At 54.8% G+C, this 22,514-nt stretch overlaps 9 protein-coding genes and 1 non-coding gene across 10 annotated transcripts; 7 read left to right on the forward strand and 3 right to left on the reverse strand.

Moving 5' to 3' along the window:
- The first annotated feature begins 186 nt into the window (after positions 1-186).
- On the forward strand, positions 187-1,820 carry N657DRAFT_604898 (uncharacterized protein). The gene is made up of 3 exons (XM_062790178.1): positions 187-741; positions 808-1,454; positions 1,513-1,820. The coding sequence occupies exons 1-3, from the start codon at positions 554-556 to the stop codon at positions 1,686-1,688; spliced, it is 1,011 nt and encodes a 336-aa protein (XP_062642939.1). The 5' UTR covers positions 187-553; the 3' UTR covers positions 1,689-1,820.
- A 645-nt stretch (positions 1,821-2,465) lies between these two features.
- N657DRAFT_316321 (uncharacterized protein) lies at positions 2,466-3,369 on the forward strand. Its single transcript, XM_062786768.1, has one exon. The coding sequence runs from the start codon at positions 2,692-2,694 to the stop codon at positions 3,010-3,012; it is 321 nt and encodes a 106-aa protein (XP_062642940.1). The 5' UTR covers positions 2,466-2,691; the 3' UTR covers positions 3,013-3,369.
- An 846-nt stretch (positions 3,370-4,215) lies between these two features.
- On the reverse strand, positions 4,216-6,727 carry N657DRAFT_582260 (RNI-like protein; the record flags this gene model as incomplete). Its single annotated transcript, XM_062789598.1, has 4 exons — positions 4,216-4,931; positions 4,989-5,100; positions 5,164-5,892; positions 5,954-6,727. The coding sequence occupies 4 exons, from the start codon at positions 6,725-6,727 to the stop codon at positions 4,216-4,218; spliced, it is 2,331 nt and encodes a 776-aa protein (XP_062642941.1).
- Positions 6,728-8,831: 2,104 nt separating this feature from the next.
- On the forward strand, positions 8,832-10,891 carry N657DRAFT_650432 (chalcone isomerase). The gene has a single exon (XM_062793938.1). The coding sequence runs from the start codon at positions 9,226-9,228 to the stop codon at positions 10,432-10,434; it is 1,209 nt and encodes a 402-aa protein (XP_062642942.1). The 5' UTR covers positions 8,832-9,225; the 3' UTR covers positions 10,435-10,891.
- Positions 10,647-11,040, reverse strand: N657DRAFT_684628 (glutaredoxin; the record flags this gene model as incomplete). Its single annotated transcript, XM_062796698.1, has 2 exons — positions 10,647-10,921; positions 10,989-11,040. The coding sequence occupies 2 exons, from the start codon at positions 11,038-11,040 to the stop codon at positions 10,647-10,649; spliced, it is 327 nt and encodes a 108-aa protein (XP_062642943.1).
- A 1,876-nt stretch (positions 11,041-12,916) lies between these two features.
- N657DRAFT_684629 (uncharacterized protein) lies at positions 12,917-13,960 on the forward strand (the record flags this gene model as incomplete). The annotated part of the gene is made up of 1 exon (XM_062796699.1): positions 12,917-13,960. The coding sequence occupies one exon, from the start codon at positions 12,917-12,919 to the stop codon at positions 13,958-13,960; it is 1,044 nt and encodes a 347-aa protein (XP_062642944.1).
- A 771-nt stretch (positions 13,961-14,731) lies between these two features.
- Positions 14,732-15,804, forward strand: N657DRAFT_637470 (ribosomal protein L13; the record flags this gene model as incomplete). Its single annotated transcript, XM_062791511.1, has 5 exons — positions 14,732-14,752; positions 14,934-15,069; positions 15,215-15,268; positions 15,327-15,585; positions 15,666-15,804. The coding sequence occupies 5 exons, from the start codon at positions 14,732-14,734 to the stop codon at positions 15,802-15,804; spliced, it is 609 nt and encodes a 202-aa protein (XP_062642945.1).
- Positions 15,805-18,646: 2,842 nt separating this feature from the next.
- On the forward strand, positions 18,647-18,750 carry N657DRAFT_t156. Its single transcript has one exon. It is a non-coding gene; the product is annotated as a tRNA-Met (tRNA).
- Positions 18,751-18,983: 233 nt separating this feature from the next.
- On the reverse strand, positions 18,984-20,995 carry N657DRAFT_650439 (26S proteasome subunit P45). The gene is made up of 4 exons (XM_062793939.1): positions 20,633-20,995; positions 20,518-20,577; positions 19,607-20,416; positions 18,984-19,556 (listed from the first exon to the last, which is right to left on the reverse strand). The coding sequence occupies exons 1-4, from the start codon at positions 20,633-20,635 to the stop codon at positions 19,050-19,052; spliced, it is 1,380 nt and encodes a 459-aa protein (XP_062642946.1). The 5' UTR covers positions 20,636-20,995; the 3' UTR covers positions 18,984-19,049.
- A 568-nt stretch (positions 20,996-21,563) lies between these two features.
- On the forward strand, positions 21,564-22,461 carry N657DRAFT_659150 (uncharacterized protein; the record flags this gene model as incomplete). The annotated part of the gene is made up of 3 exons (XM_062794960.1): positions 21,564-21,824; positions 21,924-22,195; positions 22,287-22,461. 3 exons carry the CDS (start codon positions 21,564-21,566, stop codon positions 22,459-22,461), a joined length of 708 nt encoding a protein of 235 aa, XP_062642947.1.
- Between the last annotated feature and the right edge of the window lie 53 nt (positions 22,462-22,514).

Here is a 22,514-nt window from a genome sequence, read left to right on the forward strand (position 1 = left end):
TGAAGCTTGTTGATGTCAGAAGGGATTCTCTTAGGAAGCCGGTACCCTTTGCAAGTGTCAACGGGAGCTGCCTTGAGTGCTTGCGGGTGATCAATCGACATCGTAAGGATCCACTTCGGCTCCACCCCATCCGACCAATCTCCGCACACTAGGTCAGATCGGGAACCTGACGAAGTTCCCTGCATGCGCACTCCTCTGTTGTAAACTTTCTGGGACTTTAATCGCGGCAGTACGGATGTATGACTGCCACGCATTCGGCATTACCGACACGTCTCCGCTCTATCGGCACCGGTATCCTTGTTGCACGAGCGGATGATGGTAGCATCCGACTATCATGCCACAAACAGCAGTTCATCGAAGAACTACTCCCCACCCGCAATGCAGCTGGCATTGAAATACAGCTGGACTCGGATGTCTGCCCCGGGATGTTTCCATGTCTTTGACTTAGGCTTCTCTATCTGAACATGAGTGGGACAACCTAAAGGCTCAACTTACTTTTTCAAGATCACGCTCTTGATCGACATTAAGGCTCTCAAGCACCCACCCACCAACGATGGATCCCAGTTCAGTCCCAGACTTTGACGACTTGCCTAAGGTCGATGGGCAGCCTCAAGGTTGTGCCTGGGGCGTCTTTGATAAAGACGGCAAGAAGGATGTCTTTGGCACCTTGAACTTCCTCACACCCCAGATCGTCGCCGCAGCTGCTGCGGAGGTCAAGGACGGCGTTTCCATTTCTCTCAAGTAGGTAGTTCCAAGAGAGTGCCCACGTGGTAAATAAGGACAACAATAGCTCACGCGCAAACCCAGCTGGCCGCTGAATGGCATCAAATTTCCCCTGCCGGGCCGCAAGCCTCCGGTCCACCGGCCCCAGCCGCTGAGGGACATGGGCATGGACTGCGAAGGCTGGGATGACGAGCTCGACTTCAACACGCAGTTCAGCAGCCAGTGGGACAGCCTCTGCCACTTCACCACTGACGGTACCACCTACAACGGCCTGAGGCCGACCAAGGAGGGTCTCTCGGTGCAGTCGACGGCCGAGAACGAGCTGCCGACCATCGAGCACTGGCACTCACGGGGCGCCCTAGTCGGCCGGGGTGTCCTGATCGACTGGAAGCGGTACCACGAGGAGACGACGGGCACGCCGTACCACCCGCTCGACGGGTATCGGATCATGCCCGAAGAAATTGAGAAAGTGGCCAAGCACCAGGGCGTCGAGTTCAAGCACGGCGACATTCTGATCATCCGCACGGGCTACACCGAGATGCTCGAGGCCCCGACACCCGAGGACTTTGCCAAGCTTCAGGCTCTCACGCTGTCCGGTGTGCACGGAAGCGTGGACACAGCGCGGTGGGTGTGGAACCATCGGTTTGCCGCCGTGGCCGGCGACGCTCATGGTTTTGAGGCGCTCCCCGCGCACAAGCCTGATGGCACTCCCGGTGCAATTTCAGATCTGGGTGAGCCCTTGAATCGATAGAACAAATACTCAGCGGGGTGGACTACTAACAATTACAGTCCTGCACCCCTGGTTTCTCAACCAGTTCGGCATGCCCATCGGCGAGCTCTGGGATCTCAAAGCCCTCAGCGAGTACTCCAAGAAGACTGGCAGATACAGTTTCCTTCTTACGTCGGTGCCCCTGAACCACCCTGGCCTTGTGGCCTCGCCGCCCAACGCTGTGGCCCTGTTCTAATTAAACAGAAGCAACCATTCATACCGTTGAGTATAATATCAAAATCACTACAGTATATCTTCGAGCACAAGTTGTCTATGTTGACCAGCTGCGCTCTGCAAGATTCGTCGGCTTGGCCGTAGGGCATGCCCTTCCGAGTTCCAGCCCTTCAATCCGTAGCAGGGCGTGATGTGCCCTACCCTTGATCTCATCCATCCCATGATGGAAAAAAAAGGAAGACCGTGAGTGATTCAATAGAGGCAGGAAGAGGACAAGCAACGGGACAAACACCGTATCTCTGGTATAAACAGCCACGAAGTGAAAAGAGACCGGGCACCAAGTCGTCGGGAGATTGGCTTTTTGCTGCCCTAAGCACGCGTTGCACAAGAATAAGAAGCTTGAAAAGGGAATGCGCAGCTGAGGTACGGCCAACATGAGGTTCCACGTCACACGAGGGCTCTTTTCTTATCTTCAGCCTCCCGAAGATAGAAGACGACAAGGGACGTCCAAAACCAGGGAGCAAGTCCGAGCCAATGGGTCTGAGGACCACTTGCCAAAAGCAGCAACACATTACAGTACATATCCGGGGTAATTGGACACCGCCAGATGACTGAGGTGCAAAATCAGTCCTACGGAGTACTGTGGGTGGTTACGAGCCGGTTGAGATGCCTACAGGATATTAACGTATCCAAAGTGCGTGCCGTACTTACGACCGTCTGAATCACACTTGCGATTGAAACTGGAAGGACGAAACCGAACCAGGACGAGATGCCTCAGGTAGATTCCTTCTTACTCTAGCCAGTAGGCCTCTCACCTTCTGGTCCTTCTTCCCAATCCAGTCAATCGAGTCTCAGAAGGTCTACCGTGCCAGACATTGCCCAACACACCGGTCCCCCCTAGTAACTCTCGACATTCGATCTTCACCTGCATCACTTATCCGGCCTTGAACCCACACGCAATAACAAGTAACAATACCGGCGGACACACAAGCCCACCATGGGCGGCCGCAGGCTACCCCCTGCCCATGCCATCAGTATCTTCCGCGGCTTCCCTGTTGAGGCAAGCTACACCCCTTCGCCCTTTGTCAACAAGCTTGAACTCCGTCTCCGCATCGGCAGCGTTCACTACCACGTCGAGGAAGGGCATGTTCTCAAAGGATCGAGAAAGAAGATACCCTACGTCAAGCTTGAGATCACCGACGGCCGGGCTGGCAATGCCACCTCGCAGGCACGCTTTTACTGGCCGACTCAACGCTGATCACTCGCAAGTTCATCGAGTACAGTTTCCTGGAGGATCTGAACGCGGACTTTGTCGCCGACAGATTGGGCATAGGATCTGGTTGTGAGGGCCCTGTTGGAGGAAAAGCTGTACTTCTACATCGTGGGCATTTGTCATGGATCCACGCATGGCAGACGTCACTAACCGCCGGTTCCAAGTTCGCGAGCTATGAATCAACAACTACACCGCGACTCGTGACACGATGTTTAGAATTCCATTCCCCATCCGCTGGTTCCTGGGCAAGTACCTCTATCGCGACACTAGGAGCAGGTCAACGGCCAGGGCACGCTCCGCTTCAAGGACGACGAAGTCGCCGCGTTTCGGTTGGACGTCTTGGAGGCCATCAACGAGATGCTCGTCGACTCGCGATATGGATGACAGGAGCCTGGTGGGAGCGGCCCCTTTTGGATTCTCGGGGAAACCAGTACTTTCCTGAGCACAACCGCTGGCACGATTCAGAGGCGGCGATGATATAAGGCTCTGGTGGGCTCTTGTTGAATGTATCTGCTAGGGGGTATCGTAGAATCAAGGGACCGTTGGCGAGGATGTTCTATCTGATCAACAGTGAGGTCATTAACTGTCCCAACAGGTGCGTTCCAGCTGAATTGATCTCTCAACCATGAACTAAATATCTTGGGCATCATGATACGGTGGATGAAAATAAGGGAGGCATGCCAACAAAACTGTTCCATTCCCAATCCCAAGGCATCCATGTCATCCTACCACGAGCCTTCAACCGGTGCGCCCCTATTGCCCCTTCACATGCACCAGTGGCAGCGATCATGATTCCTTTCCCAGCGAAATGCGAATCCATGTCACATACATCAAGGCAACATGGAGCGCACTGTGCGGGTGGCAGATATTACCAGCAATTCTCGGGACACCAGACCCCAATAATAAAAGAGATAAGGTTTTAAGAGACAACGGAATAATGCATCTTATGATCCCAGCCTTAACATCTTCCAGACAGAGCCAGGCGGTGTGAACCGCAACCGAGAACTCCGACCCATATCGAACTTGTCCGCAAAAAACCGGGGCCATCACCATCATCATCTTGGAAAACACTGCAGCTCTAAACCATGGTATAATCAAGCCGGATTAGGAAATAGCAGGCAATTACAGCCTCCATCCACTTTGTGCCAATGAAGCGTGGCTTGATGCCGGGGTATCCATATTCCTTGTCCAGTTCCCATTCCCGATTTGCCTTCCCTAGACGGCAAAATAGAAAGCCATGCCGACAAACTCGTCGTGCAGTAAGGTGATATTCCCCTCAAACCCCGCCAGAACCGCCAGCAGCAGGCGGCTCGTGTGCCTGATCATGCTGAAGCTCGCCATTCGGGGCAACTTGGCCCATACCGCCCATCAGAGAGTGAGCGATCGACGGATCGTTCTGGTTGTTTGGAATATCAACCCGCGCCGTTGTGTTTGACGAGGTCCCGCTCGAAATGGTGGCGTTAGCGGGTGGCTGACTGGCGCTCCCATTACCGACGCTTCCTACTTGGCCTGTCGGCGGAATGTAAAGCGGTACGGGCGTGATGTGCGTTCCAGGTATAGTGCGGGGTAAGAAGGTTACTGGGGCATATGGTGAATGACCAGCCACATAGGCAAACGGGCTGTTTGGGCTCGCGGGTCGGCCAGGGTGCTGTGGTAGATTTGCCAGTGTTGCCGGGTCAAAGGGAAGTCCTGTGTTCGGGTGGTTGAGCAGCGGTTGCGTGTCAATAACCATCTCGGAGCCATCGTCGAGAATGTCTTCGTCATCTATTGCGTCGGGCTCTCCATCGTCGAACCCGGCGTCAATGGTTTGCAGGGCTGGCAACGGCTGAGATGGTCCAGCTGTCGCAGCGAAAATCGGGGTCTCCGACACGGGGATAGGAGCCCGGCGCCGCGCTTCCTCTGCCGCGATGAGGCGGTTGAAGTGCTTTCGCAAGTTGACAACCCCTTGACCAGAAAAGACGCAGAAGACCGACCGTTGGTGTTCCGTGAATTCTGCAAAGCCATGGTTAGTGGACTCTACTCTTGGAGTAGCAGGGGAGCAATCCTTACCGTTGGGCGCGGGTCGGGAGAAACTCTCCAGATCGTCTCTCAGAAAGGCTTGGACTCCAGTTAAGCTAAGGTGTGTCAGGCGAGGGCAGCAGTTGAGAAGCCGAATGATGCTCTTGGCCAAGGGGTCAGTAAGGGACGAGAGACTGGAATTCGATAAAGCTACGATGGTTCATACCGTCTGGGTGAGATTGGTGCAGTAACTCAGGTGCACTCTCTCCAAGCAGCTCTGGCTGGTGCTATATTCACCCGGTATCAGATTGCCATGGGCATCCCTGCGCATCCTAGGCCGGCGGTTCGCGTTTGCCAGGGCGATGACACTAGCATCTGTAATGCTTGCACACTTCACAAGCCCAATTCTCTTGAGCTTGGGAAGGTTGGCAAGCTTCGTCACTGAGTCGTCCGTCAGGTTTACGCAGCAGCCAAGGTCAATGTAGCGGATGCGGTTGCACATCGAGACGAGGCGCTTGACGCCATCATCCGTGATGTGGTTGCAGTGGCCCAGGTGAAGATAGTGCAAATTCTTTCCGAGACGGGAGATGGCGTAGACAGCCGCGTCTGTCAGGTTGCGGCATTTTTGCAGCACGAGGTTCCGAAGCCGTGGCGCGACGTCAATAATCTTCTCGATAGCGCGGTCTGTGATGCCCGGGCAACAGCTGAGGTCGAGAATGCGCAAATGCTCATACACCCTGTGAGGCGGAAGCGAAAGGAAAGCGGAGTCGTCAATCATTTCGCAGTTAGTAAGGCGAAGTTCACGCAACGCGTGGCCTTGTGTGAAGAGCGCAGTAACCGGTTCATTGCCGATGAGCCGACACTGCTGCAGGTCGATCTCGAGAATATTCGGGCAATGTTCGGCGAAAGCGAGAACAGCACTGTCCTGAAGCTGGACACAGTCATTCAACTTGAGCTGTATCAAAGCGTTAGCATCTCTTCCTCCACACCAGGTAAGCTGAGAAACGGCAACCTACCCTCTTGATGTACCTGCATCGTTGGGCAAGCCGAACCAGGCTCTCGTTGGAGATGCGCTGGCAACCGGAGATGTTCAGTCCTTGCAGTCGCGGACAATTGTCTGTGATGGCGTTGATGGACGCGTCGGTAATGTGGTCAACAGCCGGGTTTTCGGTTGATGGCGGGGGTAGAGAAACGTCGAGCGAATACAGATGGCTGTTGTTAGAGACGAGGGCGATAAGTCCGGAATCCGTCAGATTGGTGCACCCAGTGAGGGTCAGTCGCTCGATCCGTTTGCATTCAGCCAAGGGCATGACGCTTCCATCGTTGACCTTAGCAGCGAGGGCAGCCAAGTTCAAGCGTCTGACGAAGTCTCGGTAGGAGAAGTAGGGATTCTCGAGGGCGAGGGTTTTGCAGATAGATTGATGTTTTTCCCATGTTGAGCACGAAGGGCGGTGCCACATGATATCAACCGCATTGCGTGCCCACCGCTTGCACGTCAACATAACATGTAGGAGATCTGATGAGCTGCTGAGCTTGGCGAAGACGGCGATCAAGATCTCGTTCGGCAGGCGCTGTATAGGAGGCAGGCACTCGTCGTCGTTGACTTGCATGTCTTGAATATTCGGTACCCCCAGCGAAGTCTGTGAGTCGTTGGCGGCGAGGAAGAAGTCGGACTCTTCGTTGTCGGGTGGGACGGGTGAGCTCGACGATGATGTTGAGCGAGAGTCTTCGACAACCGGTCGGGCGAGCGGCAGGCTCTCGAACTGGGCATCATCGATCACACCGGCCATGATACCGATAGAATGTGCTTGCCTCGCCATCTTTGCTGTGTCAGTCCCGCAGCGCAGCACGCGGGCTGTTGGAGTGTTGTGGGAACGGTGTTGATGAGGGCAGATCGAAAGGATGGTGGTTTGAGGTGGGATGTGGAGCGTTCGTTGGTGCGACAAGGGGCCGTCGATTGTGAGTCTGACCAAGCGGCAGGTGAGCAGAGTGGGTTGCCCTGGCCCAGAATAGTCTGGCTGCTGACAGCGGCTGGCTCGGCTGGCAGGAGGCACAGGACAGCGTCCAGAACCGGCAAGTCACAAGGGGAGCTTCGGTGCACGTTCAGGGTGATCGGAATTATCTCAAGCGCGGTCATGAAACAGACGCCAGCTCAATGCAAGGAGAGCAAGGGGAAACAAGTAGCACTTCGGGGAAGGTATGTGCGTCGCTGCAAGCGCCCAACTTGTATGAACTAACGAAGCCAAGGTGTGCTAGGTAGGGTGCGCTGGTAGGTTTATTGTGGTAGGGAAACACAGCTTGGCAAAACGACGGGAGAGGAATTGGCTGGCTGCGCAAGGCGTGCACTGGGGACGAGGCGAGCGGGGCGCTGTTGAGCAGCCCTCCTGCCGGTCACTGCACCCTCTGCAATCATGAAGCGATCCAATGGAACCTTCACAGCTCGCTGTTCCTCGAATTGAAGGCTGATGCGCAGTGCTGTATTCCCCTTTCCAAGTGGTTGTCTATGCCTTAGGTTGCCATGATGTGGCAAACTGTTAAAGGAATAAATCTCAATTACTGAGGAACCTAAAGTATAAGCAAGTACCCCACGAGGGACTAGGGTTTCTGAGAGAAGCTACTGGCAAGCGTTACAGGTGTGGAACAGGCTGTCAGTGGGAACAGGTTTGCCCCAACCACTTGAGCGTAACGTTGAGTAGATACGCAAGATGAAAATGTTATAACAGAGTGTCTTCGCAACATAGTATACAACGCTGTTCTAAAAATAAGCTGTTCGCCTGAAAAAATATTGTTGGTAAGGCTGTATTTTGAGGGCAGAAATCAGGGCTAGGGTTATGTCCTACAATTCCTAGGAGGTATTTGTTACCCCCTCTTTTCTTTCCTTACGTTTTAGAATTGTAAAGAGAAGAACAATTAGGAATTAAACTAGACACCTCACGAAAGTCAACAAAAGAAGCGCATTACGCTAGAATCACGGAAGACGATGCGTGAAGGTGAGGTTGGAAGTCGCTGTCTATATACCTACCTACGCTCAGGGTGTAGCAGTTGTTGAGGCCCAGATACTCTATCATTTACGAAATAGATTGTTAGCCTTGGCAAGTCTGAACCTGCCGAAAAACACCTGTTCTCGTATTAAAGTACTATCAGTTGAACAGTCTGGGAACGCAGTTTTGGAATGTTGGTAAAACATCTTGTTTTCAGTCTGTTAGGCCCATGTTCAATCACTTCCCGCTACCAGCAGTCAATTCCAACCAAAACAGTCTTGCAACAGCCCGTTCTCAGAAACCCCCTTCCCTGAAGGACGTCTGGTTTCCGAGCTCGGTTTCTGCCTTGTTGAGCACTGTTGGGGCGTGCTAAACCCGCTGGTGCTCCTATGAATCACTACCTTACTAGTACTCTGAGTGGTTTACGGATTACCAAACACAAATAGGCGGCGAAGCCGGGAGTTGCGTTCCTTCATCCACACCACGGGATACGCATATCTGACCGCCGCGCGGTGCATGTAAAGGTTGTCTGTCTCAAGAAACGTGAGCGACAAAATCTCATGGACGGACGTCGGGCGTTTGATTCTCCGATCGCTGTGTACAGCCGCTTCGGTTCAACTCGCACAAAGCTACTGAGTAGCTGCTTTGCATTCCCCCGGATGCGCTCAACTTGCTTGTTTAAAGTTGCCACAGAAGATGGTTCCAGGTTGCCAGCAAGGCAAAAGGCTGACATAAAGGAAACTTGGCCGGGCTCTGCGGTAAATAAGTGGTATTAGGATGAGACTCAAGGCCGAACCAAGGCTCGTGACCGGAGCAGCGGTAGGGCCGAGAATTTAGAAGATGACAAAAGCGGCATTGCTAGCAATGACGGCAAACTAACCGGGTTGGCCGTTCCTGCACGGAGGATCGATTTGTGTCCCCGCTACCTTACCATAGGCAACCGCCCGTACAACTTTCAAGGGGCGCGAATACAAAACCAGAACCAAGGCTAGGAAATGAAAATGGCGAATGAAGAACCGGGATCTCCAAATGGAAATGTCCATCGAACCTCGACGGCTGTTCCTTGGGCACGTGCGCTAAGTGCGCCTAAGGATGACGAACCAAAGGCTTGGCAGCAGATGTCAGTTTTGGCGGCGGCATCAACCGGAATCTGAAATCGAAGCACGAAACCTCTACAACGCCGACTGACATCCCGCGCCGCTAGCGGGCGATTCAGCAACACTACGACTAATAACATGAAGAACGGATTAAGTTGAAATAGAGAAGGACAGACGAAAAGAAGAGAGTACAGAAGAGACGAAAACACCATGTTCCGACACTCGACAGTTCGCCAGCTCGCCCGGCCTCCAACAGCGGCCAACTCCTTGCGAGTTCAAGTCCCCCGTCGGACGTTATTCTCCCGTCGGAGCGAAAGGAGCTCAGGACGGGCCGTTGAAAACCTGAATCTCCGGCGTCTGTCACAACAGTCGGAGGAGTATCACCGCAACCGGCGCATTTTCCTTTGGTCCGGGGTCGTGGCCGGCGTCATCTCCTCCATCTACACGGCCTGGAAACTTAAAGTCGCATTGTCCAACCCCGCAAAGCTCGACACCAGCCTCCCCTCTTCAGACCCGCTTCTTGCGCCTAGCGCAGCAGACCGCAAAGTAATTGTCCACGACGAGGAAGGCCGCGAGATTGTGCCGACGGGCAACAGCACAGTCCCAACCTTTCCTCGCACCCTCAACCTACCGTCCTACACGAGCCCGATAACCACCCCCTCCCCGACCTCGCCCCATGCCCTCACCACAACACAAACGATAACCACCCCATCGGGCACGACCGAATACACCCTCGTCGGCCTCGGCCTGCGCACAGTCACATTCCTCAACCTCCAAGTTTACGTCGTAGGCTACTACGTCGCGACATCGGACATCGCCGCGCTCCAGAACGCCCTCACCAAGAAGGTCAACCCGATCGCCACGACCCTCGTGCCGAGCGAGCGCGAGCAGCTGAGCGCCGCGCTGCTCGACCCGGCCGAGGGGGAGCGCACCTGGGACGAGCTGCTGGCGGCGGGCGTTCCCGCGCGGTCCGCGTTCCGCGTCGTTCCCGTGCGCGACACCGATTTCCACCACCTGCGCGACGGCTTCGTGCGCGCCGTGCAGGCGCGGGCCGGCGCCGAGACCATGGCGGACGATGCCTTTGGCGAGGCCATGCGGCAGTTCAGGGCCGTGTTCAGCCGCGGCAGCGTGCCCAAGCGGAAGGAGCTGCTGCTGGTGAGGGATGAAACGGGGCGGTTAAGTATTACATATAATGGCGGGTCGTATAAAAACGATGGCCGGTTTGGGGGCAGGCAATTGATTGGGATTGTGGAGGACGAGAGGCTGTCTAGGGCGCTGTGGCTGAACTACCTGGCCGGAAAGAAGGTCGCCAGCGAGCCGGCGAGGAAGAGTATCGTCGAAGGCATCATGGAGTTTGTGGAGCGGCCTGTCGGCACCGTTGCTTCGCAGGTCGTGCCTGTTGTGGATGCGAAAGCATAGGTCGTGGCGCCATCGATGTGCCCAGCGCCGCGTGTATTCTGGTTGTACGAATGAACATGTCAACAAACGGTAGCAGGCCGCGCATTTGGTGAAGTTGCTACGATTGACCTCTGCTCTACTGTACACACAACTGTACACCTAACCAGGCCTCGCTGCGTCTATTGCCGTCTATGATACTTCTTGGGTACCCTACTCCAAGCACGGCCCCCTGCTTAGAGGGCGCCAGCCTCCTTCAGCAGCTCCTCGATCTTCTTGCCGTTCTTGCCGTTCTTAACGACCGCTTCGAGGTCCGAGTTGCCGCCGATGTGGACGCGGTTGATGAAGATGTTGGGGACGGTGCGCTGGCCCGTCATCTTGTGCAGCGCATTCTGAATGTCGTCGCCGTCGTCCTCCTCGTTAAGCTCGACGGCTTTGTACTTGGCGTTCAGCCCGTCAAGGATGCGCTTCGTGTTGTTACAGTAAGGGCAGTATGACTTGCTGAAAACCACTGGCGGAGGAGAGCATTAGCCATGGGCCTAGCGTGCCGTCGACTGAGAGCGCAAAATTTGACTTACTGACAGCATTGTCGTCGATCAGCTGCTGGGTTTTCTTCTGGGCTGCTTCCATGGTGACTGATGGGGCTGAACCGAACAGTCTGCGAAAGATGACGGACATGGGTTTGTTGCGGGGTGGCGGCGTTCTAGAAAGAGGGCGAGATGAGGGGCAAGTGGGTTCTTATCGCCTTATTTCTCTACACTGTAACTCGTACTGCACGTCGAGACGGGTTGGTAACGACACTGCAGACGGAATGTCGACTTGCAGCGGATTTGTCAAGCGGGAATAGCCGATAACCGATCGCTCCACAAGCTACGGAGAGTTTGAGGTTTAGCAAATGCGGCAGAGTTTTGCTAGCTCCTTTTTAACACGAAGATACAGTAGGTCAACCCCCTCGGAAGCCGCTCCGAAATTTCATTACTAAACTTTCAGTCTTGACTTTTGAAGAGTCATGAAACTTGATAACCTGCCAAGCCGATGGATTTGTGATCCGCCTGGGCTTTCCCTTTGTGAGACCATGAACCCCGATGACGCAAGTGGTCCGTGCGACCAGAGGCTGATAAGTTACTATGTTCCACCGGGATCTCAAGGTGAGGCATGGCAATGGTGGACTGTGTCATGTGTGGACCTTGGGTAACCCGGAAAAGGGAGGCTATTCAGAGCTCGGTATCCCTCTCAGACTGGGTTGGCCATGTGTTGAGAAGGAGAGAGGCATGACCTCATAGGCACGTTGCTTTGATCGTCGGATGCGCCGACGCGAAGCTGAGGCGTGGAATGTCCAGAGGCAAACCCGATCGACCAGAGACTAGAGATGATTGTCCACCCCTGGCCTCGTTGGCGGGATTCCAGTCAGTCAGCCAAGATGATCAACGTCCAAGAAGACCCTGCAGTTGCGCTGAGACGAGGGCTGAACGAGCAGCACTTCAGGGCATAAACCGGCAGGTGGTCCAAAGCTCATGCAAGGTAACTTCTATGACAAGGTATTGCGAGCTAGCCGGTAGCGAGTTCACGTCCGTCGATGAGTTCGAGTCGACAAACTTCACCCCTTGAAAGCATCACGATACACTCTCCCTTATGACAGCTAGGAATACACTTATTCCAGGCCGGTCCCGTAACTGAGAAAACAATGGCACTTTGAAGACTCGACTCCAAATCCTCAAATAAGACGAAATGGCGGCTGAGCGGGGCTCTGGATGCATCAAAGCGGGGTCTTGGACCAAGGTTCGCTGAGTCGCAGCTTAGAAATTTTGGTAACTGCCCTGCAGCCCTGAATGGAACCTCTTGTCAGACCGCCACCCAACCAAACCTTATCAGCCTCTCAAGACACATCTCGGCACCTCAGCGTGACCTGCTGTTTCCAGGGCAAGCCGACGATCGTCACGAAGGCGTCTTTTCGTTGCCAATTCCGGAGCTCTGGAGTGAGCACAGCATAGCGATATCTGCCGGGCGATCTGCCCTCCAGTCAACGTGGTCTTTGGCTTGCCAGTCGTCCTCCCTCCAACTGATGCATCCGCCCAGCAAGCTTGACGATCCCGTACGCCGCCGTGTTCACCGTACCAGGCGACGAGCAGGTTGATATAATCCTGTTCTCTGGGTTCACCTTCTCCCTTCTATCTTTCTTCAGCAGGTCAACGGCATCCTGTCGTAAGACCACACACAAACCGTCAAGGTGGCTTCCGGTTCGGGGGTTTGGGCATCACCAGGTGCCTCGCTCGCAAGTCTTGTCGGCAACCTTACTTCACCACTGGCCCATTTTTCGGCATCGTTGCAGCCGTACCTGGAGATTGCCGCTGACCAGCTGACTGGTGCAACCGACTACCTCCAATCAAAGACCGGGTTCTCGCCGATCGTGCTCTACACCACCGCCGGTGCGGCATTGTTGCTTGGTGCCATTCCGGCCGTCGTAGCGCGCAACGGACAAAAACCCAACAACACGAAAGCAAGGAGTATGGGTGGCCGCTATGGTTTCTCAAATCGCTGGGCCATCTCGCCCTTCAGCTCCCAGGACGGTGTCCCGGATGTGACGGAGCAGGATTACAGCTACATTACCTCTGCCGAGCTGGAAGACCACGGCTACAACGTCCCTTCTCGGTCATACCAGAGCCATCCTCATATCAGCGGCTCCTACTCCTACTCCACTTCCGCACCTTCACCGGTGTATGGCCGACATCTGCCCGAAGATGACGTCTTGCTTATCAAGCACCAGGGCGTTACGTATCCGGAGCACTTTCCAGCATACTCCATCGGCGACGCCAAACTCCTGGTCAGCGACGTGCGCGAGCGTGTCGCCATGATCATGGATCTCTCGGACCGCCGGGCGAGGCGAATCAAGCTCTACTACAAGGGCCGCCGTCTAAAGAAGTCCGATGTGCCAATCCGCGAGTACGGGGTCAAAAACAACAGCGAGCTCCTCATGGTCCTTGGAGACCCCAATCAGGGAAGCAGTGGCGAGAGCAGCGAGGAGATTTCAGTTGTTGGAGTTGACGGGAGAGACAGGCACGAGAGGCATGAAGACTCGCCCAGTTATTCGCCCAGGGTTGGCAGGTCGGGGAGGTGGGACGATCGGAGTCCCCGGGACAGCAGCTCGCAAGTTGGCCAGGAGTCTTCGGGTGGCGACACCGTGAGAAGAACCGCATCGAGAGTCCGCCGTACACAGTCACCCGGGTCTGCCGTTTCTGCAGCCAGCGCGCCCGCCGCGGCACCTGTCGGCATTCCCGGTGGCCCCATCGAAAAGGTGAACGCCATTGCCGCCGACTTCAGGAGAGACTGGCTACCCCGGTGCCTGGAGTTCGCAGCCAACCCACCCAAGGACGCCAAGACACGGGGCGACGAGCATCGCAAGCTCTCCGAATCCGTCATGCAAAAGACATTGCTGAAGCTCGACGCGATCGAGACATCTGCAGAAGAAGGCGCACGAGCAAGAAGGAAAGAGCTGGTGGTGGAAGTTCAAAGCGTCTTGAACAAGATCGATGCAGCCATGAAGATCAAGTAGTTGGCACCAACACAATTCTACAACTTCCCATCATCCTCGGGTTCCAGCCCCTTTCTTTGTCTAGGGGGAACTTGCTTTTTCAGCTCTTCGGCCTATTATGTCATTTTTCAGCCATCGTGGACTGGGTTTGTTCTGTTTATTTCATCACTAGATGGCCAAAGTAGGTTCGGGATTTTTCACATATGGAGGCATTAGCATCAACAGGCATGTTGAGCGTGGAAAACGGGGTTCTTGGTAAATGTCTGGTATCCCATGTGGTATTCCGATGGAATCTCGTGGTGGTCGCTCATAATCTTCTCACATAACCAACACGACATGGAAACCTTATTCTTTCGCCGAGCTCATGACAAGGCGACCGAGCCGTTAACGCGACCGCACTCCATGGTGGACAACTTAAGCGGTCAACGTGCATGCAATGAGGTCGACAATAAGGTAGTGTCGTAAGGATGAAGTTGCCGGCTATTTGCCTGCCGCAAGAAGACAGCTGATGGGTCTGGGGAAGTGGAGGCTTGGGCAAGATAGGTCTAACCCTATTTTATCTGCCTCAGGCAGCAATTCAGCGCTCGGCTGAAGACTCCACCAGCTCTGAATCCGGCCTAGCGCATTTTCGCCGGACTGACTGCACAAGGCCAATTTTCAGCACACACAAAAAAGTCGAGGACCGACATCAACCATCACAAGGGTAAGGAAGCAGCCAGCTGCTACTCGATCAGCCGGAGTTGACTGATCAACCTTTTCTTTCTTTCTTTTAGCCCACGTCACCACGGCAAAATGTCTTCGTTCGAGTCTGTGGTATGTTGACAACCCCGCCCTGCGCAATTGGCGCACCTTCACAAGCTCCCTCAACGCCGGCCGCGCCCAGATCGCGTAGCTACACGAAACGAGTCACGGCGCCGGAGGCGACTGGGCGATGGAATTCTGGGAGGAGCTGTGGGGATCGGAAATGCAGTAGGCTGACAGGGCTCTGCAACAGGTCGTGATCGATGGCAAGGGCCACCTGCTTGGCCGCCTGGCCAGCATCGTCGCCAAGCAGCTGCTCAACGGTCAGAAGATCGTGGTCGTGCGTTGCGAGGCTTTGAACATCTCCGGCGAGTTCTTCCGTGCGAAGCGTATGTACCGCCTTTTCATCGCTCGGTATCGGAGAGGATATGGCAGTCACAGTTGGGGAGGCCCTGGAGCGACATACTGGAGGACTGGGATATCTGAACAACAATACTGAGGAAACGGTGACAAGATGCTGACAGTCGACCGCAGTCAAGTACCACGCCTACCTTCGCAAGATGACCCGGTACAACCCCACCCGCGGCGGTGAGTCGAACATCCGCGACGGACGGTTTCATAGACCCGCGACCCTGACAGCTTACAGGTCCCTTCCACTTCCGCGCTCCCTCCCGGATCTTCTACAAGGCCGTCCGCGGCATGATCCCCCACAAGACCGCCCGCGGTGCCGCCGCCCTTGAACGCCTCAAGGTCTTCGAGGGCGTCCCTCCCCCGTACGACAAGAAGAAGAAGATGGTTGTCCCCCAGGCTCTCCGTGTCCTCCGCCTGCAGCCCGGCCGCAAGTACTGCACTGTCGGCCGTCTCAGCCACGAGGTGGGCTGGAAGTACCAGGATGTTGTTGAGAGGTGCGTGCAACAACAAGGAATTTTCGAGGCCGCGCTACGCGTGCGGTCGCAAACGTGCCGCAATGCTGACTGGGTGACAGGCTCGAGGAGAGGCGCAAGGCGAAGGGCGCTGCCTACTACGAGCGCAAGAAGCTGGCCGCGAGGCAGCTCTCCGAGGCGAAGAAGACGGCGAAGGTCGACACGAAGACGACCGAGGCTCTCAAGGCCTACGGCTACTAGAGATAGTGGCCAACTCGCACACCTCCTTGTCCTTTATGCGATTTTACTCTAGATTGGCGCGGCGGTTCAGGGCATCGACTTCATTTGCGTGGACGGTGGGGATAGGCAAGGGCTATCTGACTCACTGTGCGTCCCAGGCATGGGACCTCATAAATACATGAGTTCAACCAATGGAGACCGAGGTTGCATGGGATGACGAAAGCACAAACCAACAAACAATACCCGGCTCTGGCGGATACGGCTTCGTGATGTTGTTGGGCAGGGGCGATGTTGAGTCACGCCTCTCGAGATGACCGCTGAGTGCCTCGGCCAGTGCCCCGCTCATGCTGAATAAATGACCAATAATCTGTACTTGCGCCAGCTAGCTGTGAATGGAAAGGATGAGCCCGGGTGGGCTGGTGAAGCCATGTCGGGTGCCTCGTGGCTGTCTTGGCCCTGGGAAGCGACGATAATCTTGACCGGGGCATTTTCTTGAGCGGCGCGGACCGGACATGAGGTACGGGTTTTGGGTCTGATCTGGCGCGTTAGTTCAGACCTGCCCGGAGACGCGTCAAGCTCAGCGTTAACAGATCGTCACATAGCCGGGAGGTGGATACGATGACGTACTGTGTCTCTTAAGACGTTGTACACGTAAGGAACTGGCCAACCGAGCAGCTTCGACGTGGACTCTCGTTCGAGAAGCGAGGTCGACAACAAACTCAATCTTGATGCGAGATCCAAAGCGCGCCATATTAGCCGCTTGGCTGATGGCTACGTGACATGTTTCACGAACTTCATTTGTTTCGTGATCCGAATTGTTGCGAGGGCTTCACGACTGGAACTCACGGGATAACCGGGTACTACTCGGACCTTCGCTACCTTGGTCGGTCGGTCCTAGTTCGTTCACTAGGGCGTACATTATGTTTGTAGGAACTCAGATGATTAGACTGCGCCCGTGAGACATAGGTTATTGGGTTTGCATTGATTGGCTCGGATCTTGGGGGCGCGGTGTTAAAGAGTCCCGTTGTCCTAAACGGTACGGAGTGAATAGCTCCCATCATCCGCGCGCACGCGAGCAGCCCCCTCTTGGCTGCCTCTTTGAGAGCTTTGCTGTACCAATCTGGGTCGTCGCCACCCTTGGAAGAATCGTCACGCTAGGTTATATCAGTGGGCTGACGTCTCGAGTGGCATGTCGAGGGATCAGGGAAACCGTACCTGCGTCTGCGTGTTGGGATTCGTACTGCCAGTTGTGGAACCGCCACTGGCGGCCTGACCGCCCTGGGACTCGAAGGGTTATAACGGACTGCGTCGTTGAGACTGGCGGAGGGGCTGCTAGCAAAATCTGTTTAGTGATAGCCAGAGACCAGTGACACGTGCCGATCAATAATGTTGGGGAGGTTGGAGTTCTGAGTGTCGGACATGACGATGGTTGTTTGATGGTGAGAATATGGTCAAAAACGGAGTCTAGCTTGTAAGCGATGGATGGCTTTTAGTAGAGGTTTAACGGTTCAGCTTGGCTAAACTAGTCTGCTTCGGTTCAAAGTTCTCAGGAGACCAAGCTTTTCTACTTGTTGTGGCTTCGAGACCGCCAAACCATTTTGCGAACGAATGGCTGTTAGGCGAGACGATTTACCTAACTACATACATGCCTTGGTTGTGTCGCTGTGATCTCCAAGCCAGAACAAGTAATGATTCAATAGGTCTTCATCACGCGATGATGCAGATCAGATCTACAACTTTTCCTCCGACGTCGACTAGGATCAACGAAAATAATGGAAACCTAGTACCTTTCTAGACGCGGACCTCTTGTGCCTTCCGAGTCCCTTACGTATATGCCCGAGATTCGGGACTGGCGTTACAAATGGCAATGCAGCCTGTCTTCCTAGTTCCAATTACTCATGTAACGTATAGTACCTAATGTAACCTGACGTGGTTGAATATCGGCTTCAACCTTCGAGCGGTGACGCCAGTGGCTGCTTCGGTGGCCAGGTGGTCTCTTCGTATCTTATAGCGCAGAATCACAAGTCAACTGTCCGGACTTGACCATACCTTATTAAGTACAGGCAGAGCGAAACGAGCCCGAATGCGACACGGAGCTGAATCTTGAGTAGAACGAAAAAATGACAGTAACTTGCAGAGACTTGCTAATTCAGAAAGCTTGCTCCATTCAGTGCTCAAAATATATCATGGCCTGGTCATCTAGACAACTTCAAGTGGCAGCCTTGCGGAGAAGGCATAGTCAGGTTCAGATTGGATTGGGAAAGACAGTTCAACCGCATCTGAAGCTGGTGGGACCTTCCTACATTCAGACAGCGACGCCTTGATAATCGCACTTCCACTCCCATCATGGCGATTGTTGGATGTGTGATAGATAGAGCTAGCAATCGTAGCGTCCATGTATATTTGTAATGACTCTTAAACCATACGGACAACTTCCAATTCACAGTCTGTTCTCGAAATCGACGCCTTGCTCAAGGGAACGGTTTTCGAGTTTTGCCCTATGTAGATTGGTCCTTCAATCCAAGAAATCATACTTGAAGGCTTTTGACTCGAATGAAGTGAATGTTGGCTGACAAGACAGCACTTAGGACCTTCTTGAGATTATGAATGATTAGTTAACGTTAGTTAGAGTTTTGCAAAAAATATATGCCCGGTCGAGCACGATATCTTTCCTTAGCTCCCCCTGAAAGCTGGCCCCCCCTTACTATTAAGGGGAAACTCCGAAATCCACCAACCATTAAGATTTGATGGAAAAATTACACCGACCTTCCTCAAGTCGGGGACTCTAACCCAATCGGCTGGCGTTGTACTCTATGTCAATCAGTTACGACAACCGGATTCGCCAGACGAATTCTACTATTACGGGAGCTTGGCTCAGTTGGAAGAGCGCAGGTCTCATACAAATTGTGTGACCCGATCAAAGATCGGGATATCCTGAGGTCGTGAGTTCGAGCCTCACAGTTCCCATTTCCTTTTATCATCCTTCGCTTCTGGAAGCGTTACAAGAATTTCGGACTTGCTTTTGCCACCTGTCAATTGTCATCTGTCAATAATTTGCGTGTATGCTTTTTGTACGGATTCTCAACACTACATGCTCTCTCTCCATTGTAGTTAGGGTGGCTGAGATGCGATCGACATGGTTCACGGCTAGGCACTGTGACAAGGCATAGATGCAACATGTCCCGATATCTTGCAATGGCCCCGCCTGCAGGCTGGTCTATTTCCATTCTGCTGGTCGCCAAGCTACTTCTCGACATACAAAGATGTTACAAGTAGAGACCCTCTGGCTCGCCCTCCTGCTTCGTACGCAGCACCCGCTCCCTGGCAGCGCGGAAATCAGCCATCTGCACACGCATGCGGCGCTCCCGGAGAGCCATGAGACCTGCCTCGGAGCAGATGGCTTTGATGTCGGCGCCGGACAGGTCATCCTTTTGAGCAATGAACTCTTCCAGATCAACATCCTCATTGAGCGACATCTTGCTGGTGTGCAGCGCGAATATCTTGCGCTTAGTATTCTGGTCCGGATTCTCAAAGAGAATTTTGCGGTCGATGCGGCCTGGTCGGATGAGGGCCGGATCCAGCGTTTCGATCTTGTTGGTGGCCATGATAACCTTGACATCACCGCGGTCGTCAAACCCGTCCAGTTGGTTGAGGAGTTCCAGCATGGTCCGCTGCACTTCACGCTCGCCGCCCGAGGTGGAATCATAGCGCTTCGTGCCAATGGCATCAATCTCGTCAATAAACACGATGGAGGGGGCGTTCTCAGCGGCGACCTGCGGAGAATTCAGTACCAGTTGACAGCGAATATTGCCGTGAAGCTTACCTGGAACAACTGTCGGACCAAGCGCGGACCGTCACCCAGATACTTCTGGATCAGCTCACTGCCGACAATGCGCAAGAAGGTTGCAGAAGTCTGGTTGGCCACGGCCTTGGCCAGCAGGGTCTTGCCGGTACCTGGTGCACCATAGAGGATAACACCCTTGGGCGGTTTGATACCCATCTCTTCGTATAGCTCGGGATGCAGCAGGGGCAGCTCGACCGACTCGCGAACCTCCTGGATTTGCTGCTCCAGACCACCGATATCCGCATACGATTCTGTAGGCGCCTTGTCGAGCTTCATGACGCTGACAAGCGGATCCGTATCGTCCGTGAGCACGCCGACAATGCTGACGGTCTTGTGGTGGAGCAGCACGCTGGCACCAGGTTCCAGCAGATCCTTGTCGACAAAACTCATGATGCTGACGTAGTACTCTGGGCCGGTAGTGCTGGAGACGATGGCATGGTCGTCATCAATCATCTCCTCGAGGGTGCCGACGCCCATGGGGCTGCCTCGCATGTCGTCGACACGGCTGCGCTCGTCGGCCATCCGGTCGGCGGCATCCAGTTCCGAGGTTGGGGCTGCGTTGTCCTTCGCAGCTTTTGCCTTCCGAAGCCGCTCCTGATTCTCGACGTACTCCTCCTCGAGCAGCAAGTGATCGTGGATGCGCTGCATGCGCAATAATCGGAGTTTGCATCGGCTCGTCGGGTAGACGGGAGGCAGCTTCGCGGCAGCGCTAGAGCCGCCGGCCTTCTTCTTCTTGCGGCCGATGCGAGTCGTAGGTCTCGGGGGCGGTTCATACTTTGGCTTCTCCTTCTGTCGCGGTGATGATGCTCGGTCAGCATTGGCTTCGGTGGCAACTCAATTCGCAATAGCGGAGTCCATCCATGGCATTCCTATTGACCGGGGAGCCAAACCTTCTTGTCCTTGTCATCCTTCCCTTCCCTTCCCCCACCCATTCCCGATTGATTCTGACCCTGCGAGGTTCATTAGGAGGAATTCGGGGTCTAAACTTTGTAGGGCAAACAGTACCATGGTGTCGGTGCCACGGCCCGGCCGATGAATTTAGGTATTGACTGCTCTGGTGTGCGAAAGTGTATCTCACACGAGAATCTTGCTGTTGAGAAGACCCGTACGAAAAACGACGGCGCGGACGATAGGCTGCGCCAGGAACTGTTTGAAGTTGTTGGCTCGATGTGATGTGATATGATGACAAGGCTTCCGAAGCTTGGGGCGAGCTTGGTCGGCAGGGAAGCCAGGCGGCAAGACGACGCGCCAACGAAGCACAGACCACAAGCAGGTGGGTCTTCGATGCTGCAAAATGTCCGGCGGTGCAAACCGTACCGTTCCCCAAAAATTCGCCCGGAGTTCTACACAGCAAACGGGCAACCGGCGTCTCCATCCAACGGCAGCAGGAGCTGTAAGCTTGCCTCCACTAATCGCCCGAGAGACGATGGTGCGCCGGCAGGCTGCATGACAAGTGTCCGTTCCAAGCTTTCTTCTTGGAACATCAGCCCGAGGAGCTGGAGACCGAAGCGCCCAGCCTGCACAAGCCGGGCTCAAGCGGCCGGCAAGGTGCGCTCCATGCCTACCCGGCACTCTCGTCGAGCAACGCGGGTCAAAGACGGAGCGAACTCAAGACAAACAGCCGCCATCCCCCCTAATTCTCAATACGGTTTCTCACTATCAACATTGTGTTTCATTTACGTAGAGTCCTACGCCCATTCGAGGCCTGCATCTTCGCAATCAAGCTCACCTTACCTAGACTTAGACTCTGCTCGCGGACACAAGTGGTGCCATTTCTGCCCCTTCTGTTCCATCCCACTTCATACCCCTCCAAGCGTTTCTGGGCCCATTCAGGCTGCACCCACCCTCCAACCCATCTTGCCTCGAACCGATAAAACACTACCACGCGCAGATAAACCACACTTCATCAGCGGCCCGACTCTTGCCTGCCTTTACCATGGCCAGCACGCGCGAGCGCCGCATTGCAAAAGAATTGGCCGACATTCACAATGACAAAGATAACTCGGGCGTGCAGGCGAACCCCGTCAACCCCGCCGACCTGACACACCTCAAGGGCACCTTTCCAGGGCCGCCCGACACGCCGTATGCGGGGGGCACTTTCCAGATCGACATTGTCATTCCAGACATGTACCCGTTCAAGTCGCCCATCATGAAGTTCGACACCAAAATCTGGCACCCAAACGTCAGCAGTGTGACGGTGAGTTGGGGTGGTGCCGCGGGGCAGACCAGGCCGGCCCTGGAACTTCCTACTACATGACCACAGTAATTCTTGAAACTAACGCTGGACTATCGGCAGGGAGCGATCTGCCTCGACACGCTCGGGTCTGGGTGGTCCCCCGTGGGCACCATCAAGATGGCGCTCCTCTCGCTGCGCATGCTCCTCGAGTCGCCGAACCCCAAGGACCCGCAAGACGCCGAGGTGGCTAAGATGATGATGGAGCGGCCCGACGAGTTTGCCCAGACAGCCCACGACTGGGCCGTGAAGTACGCCGGCGCCCCGCGGAAGGAGATGCCCACACATAACTACCAAAAGACACCCGCCCCAGTGGCTAAGAATGACCCGTCTAGGTACGATGGCTTTTGCCGGTTCCTTCATGATTGGGGAATGGGAATGAAGAGCCGAGTTGGAACGCTGACCACTGCTTTATTTTGCCTGCAGGTACAAGGGGTACAACAAGGACCTGGTGGACCGGTTCGTCAACATGGGCTTCGACGTCGACGCCGTGGTCGACGCGTTCATTTTCGTGGGCATCGACCGCAACGGGGGCGAGGACTACGAGCTCGAAGAAGCATATATGGGTGACATCACGGCTCGGCTCCTCGGCGAGCAGTAACGATGCAGGCTTTTGCTGCGCTGTTAAGGTGTCTCGAATTATAATCGGGCACG

Source organism: Parathielavia appendiculata (assembly GCF_033297405.1).
Source record: "Parathielavia appendiculata strain CBS 731.68 unplaced genomic scaffold N657scaffold_30, whole genome shotgun sequence".
Classification (NCBI taxonomy): Eukaryota; Fungi; Ascomycota; class Sordariomycetes; order Sordariales; family Chaetomiaceae; genus Parathielavia; species Parathielavia appendiculata.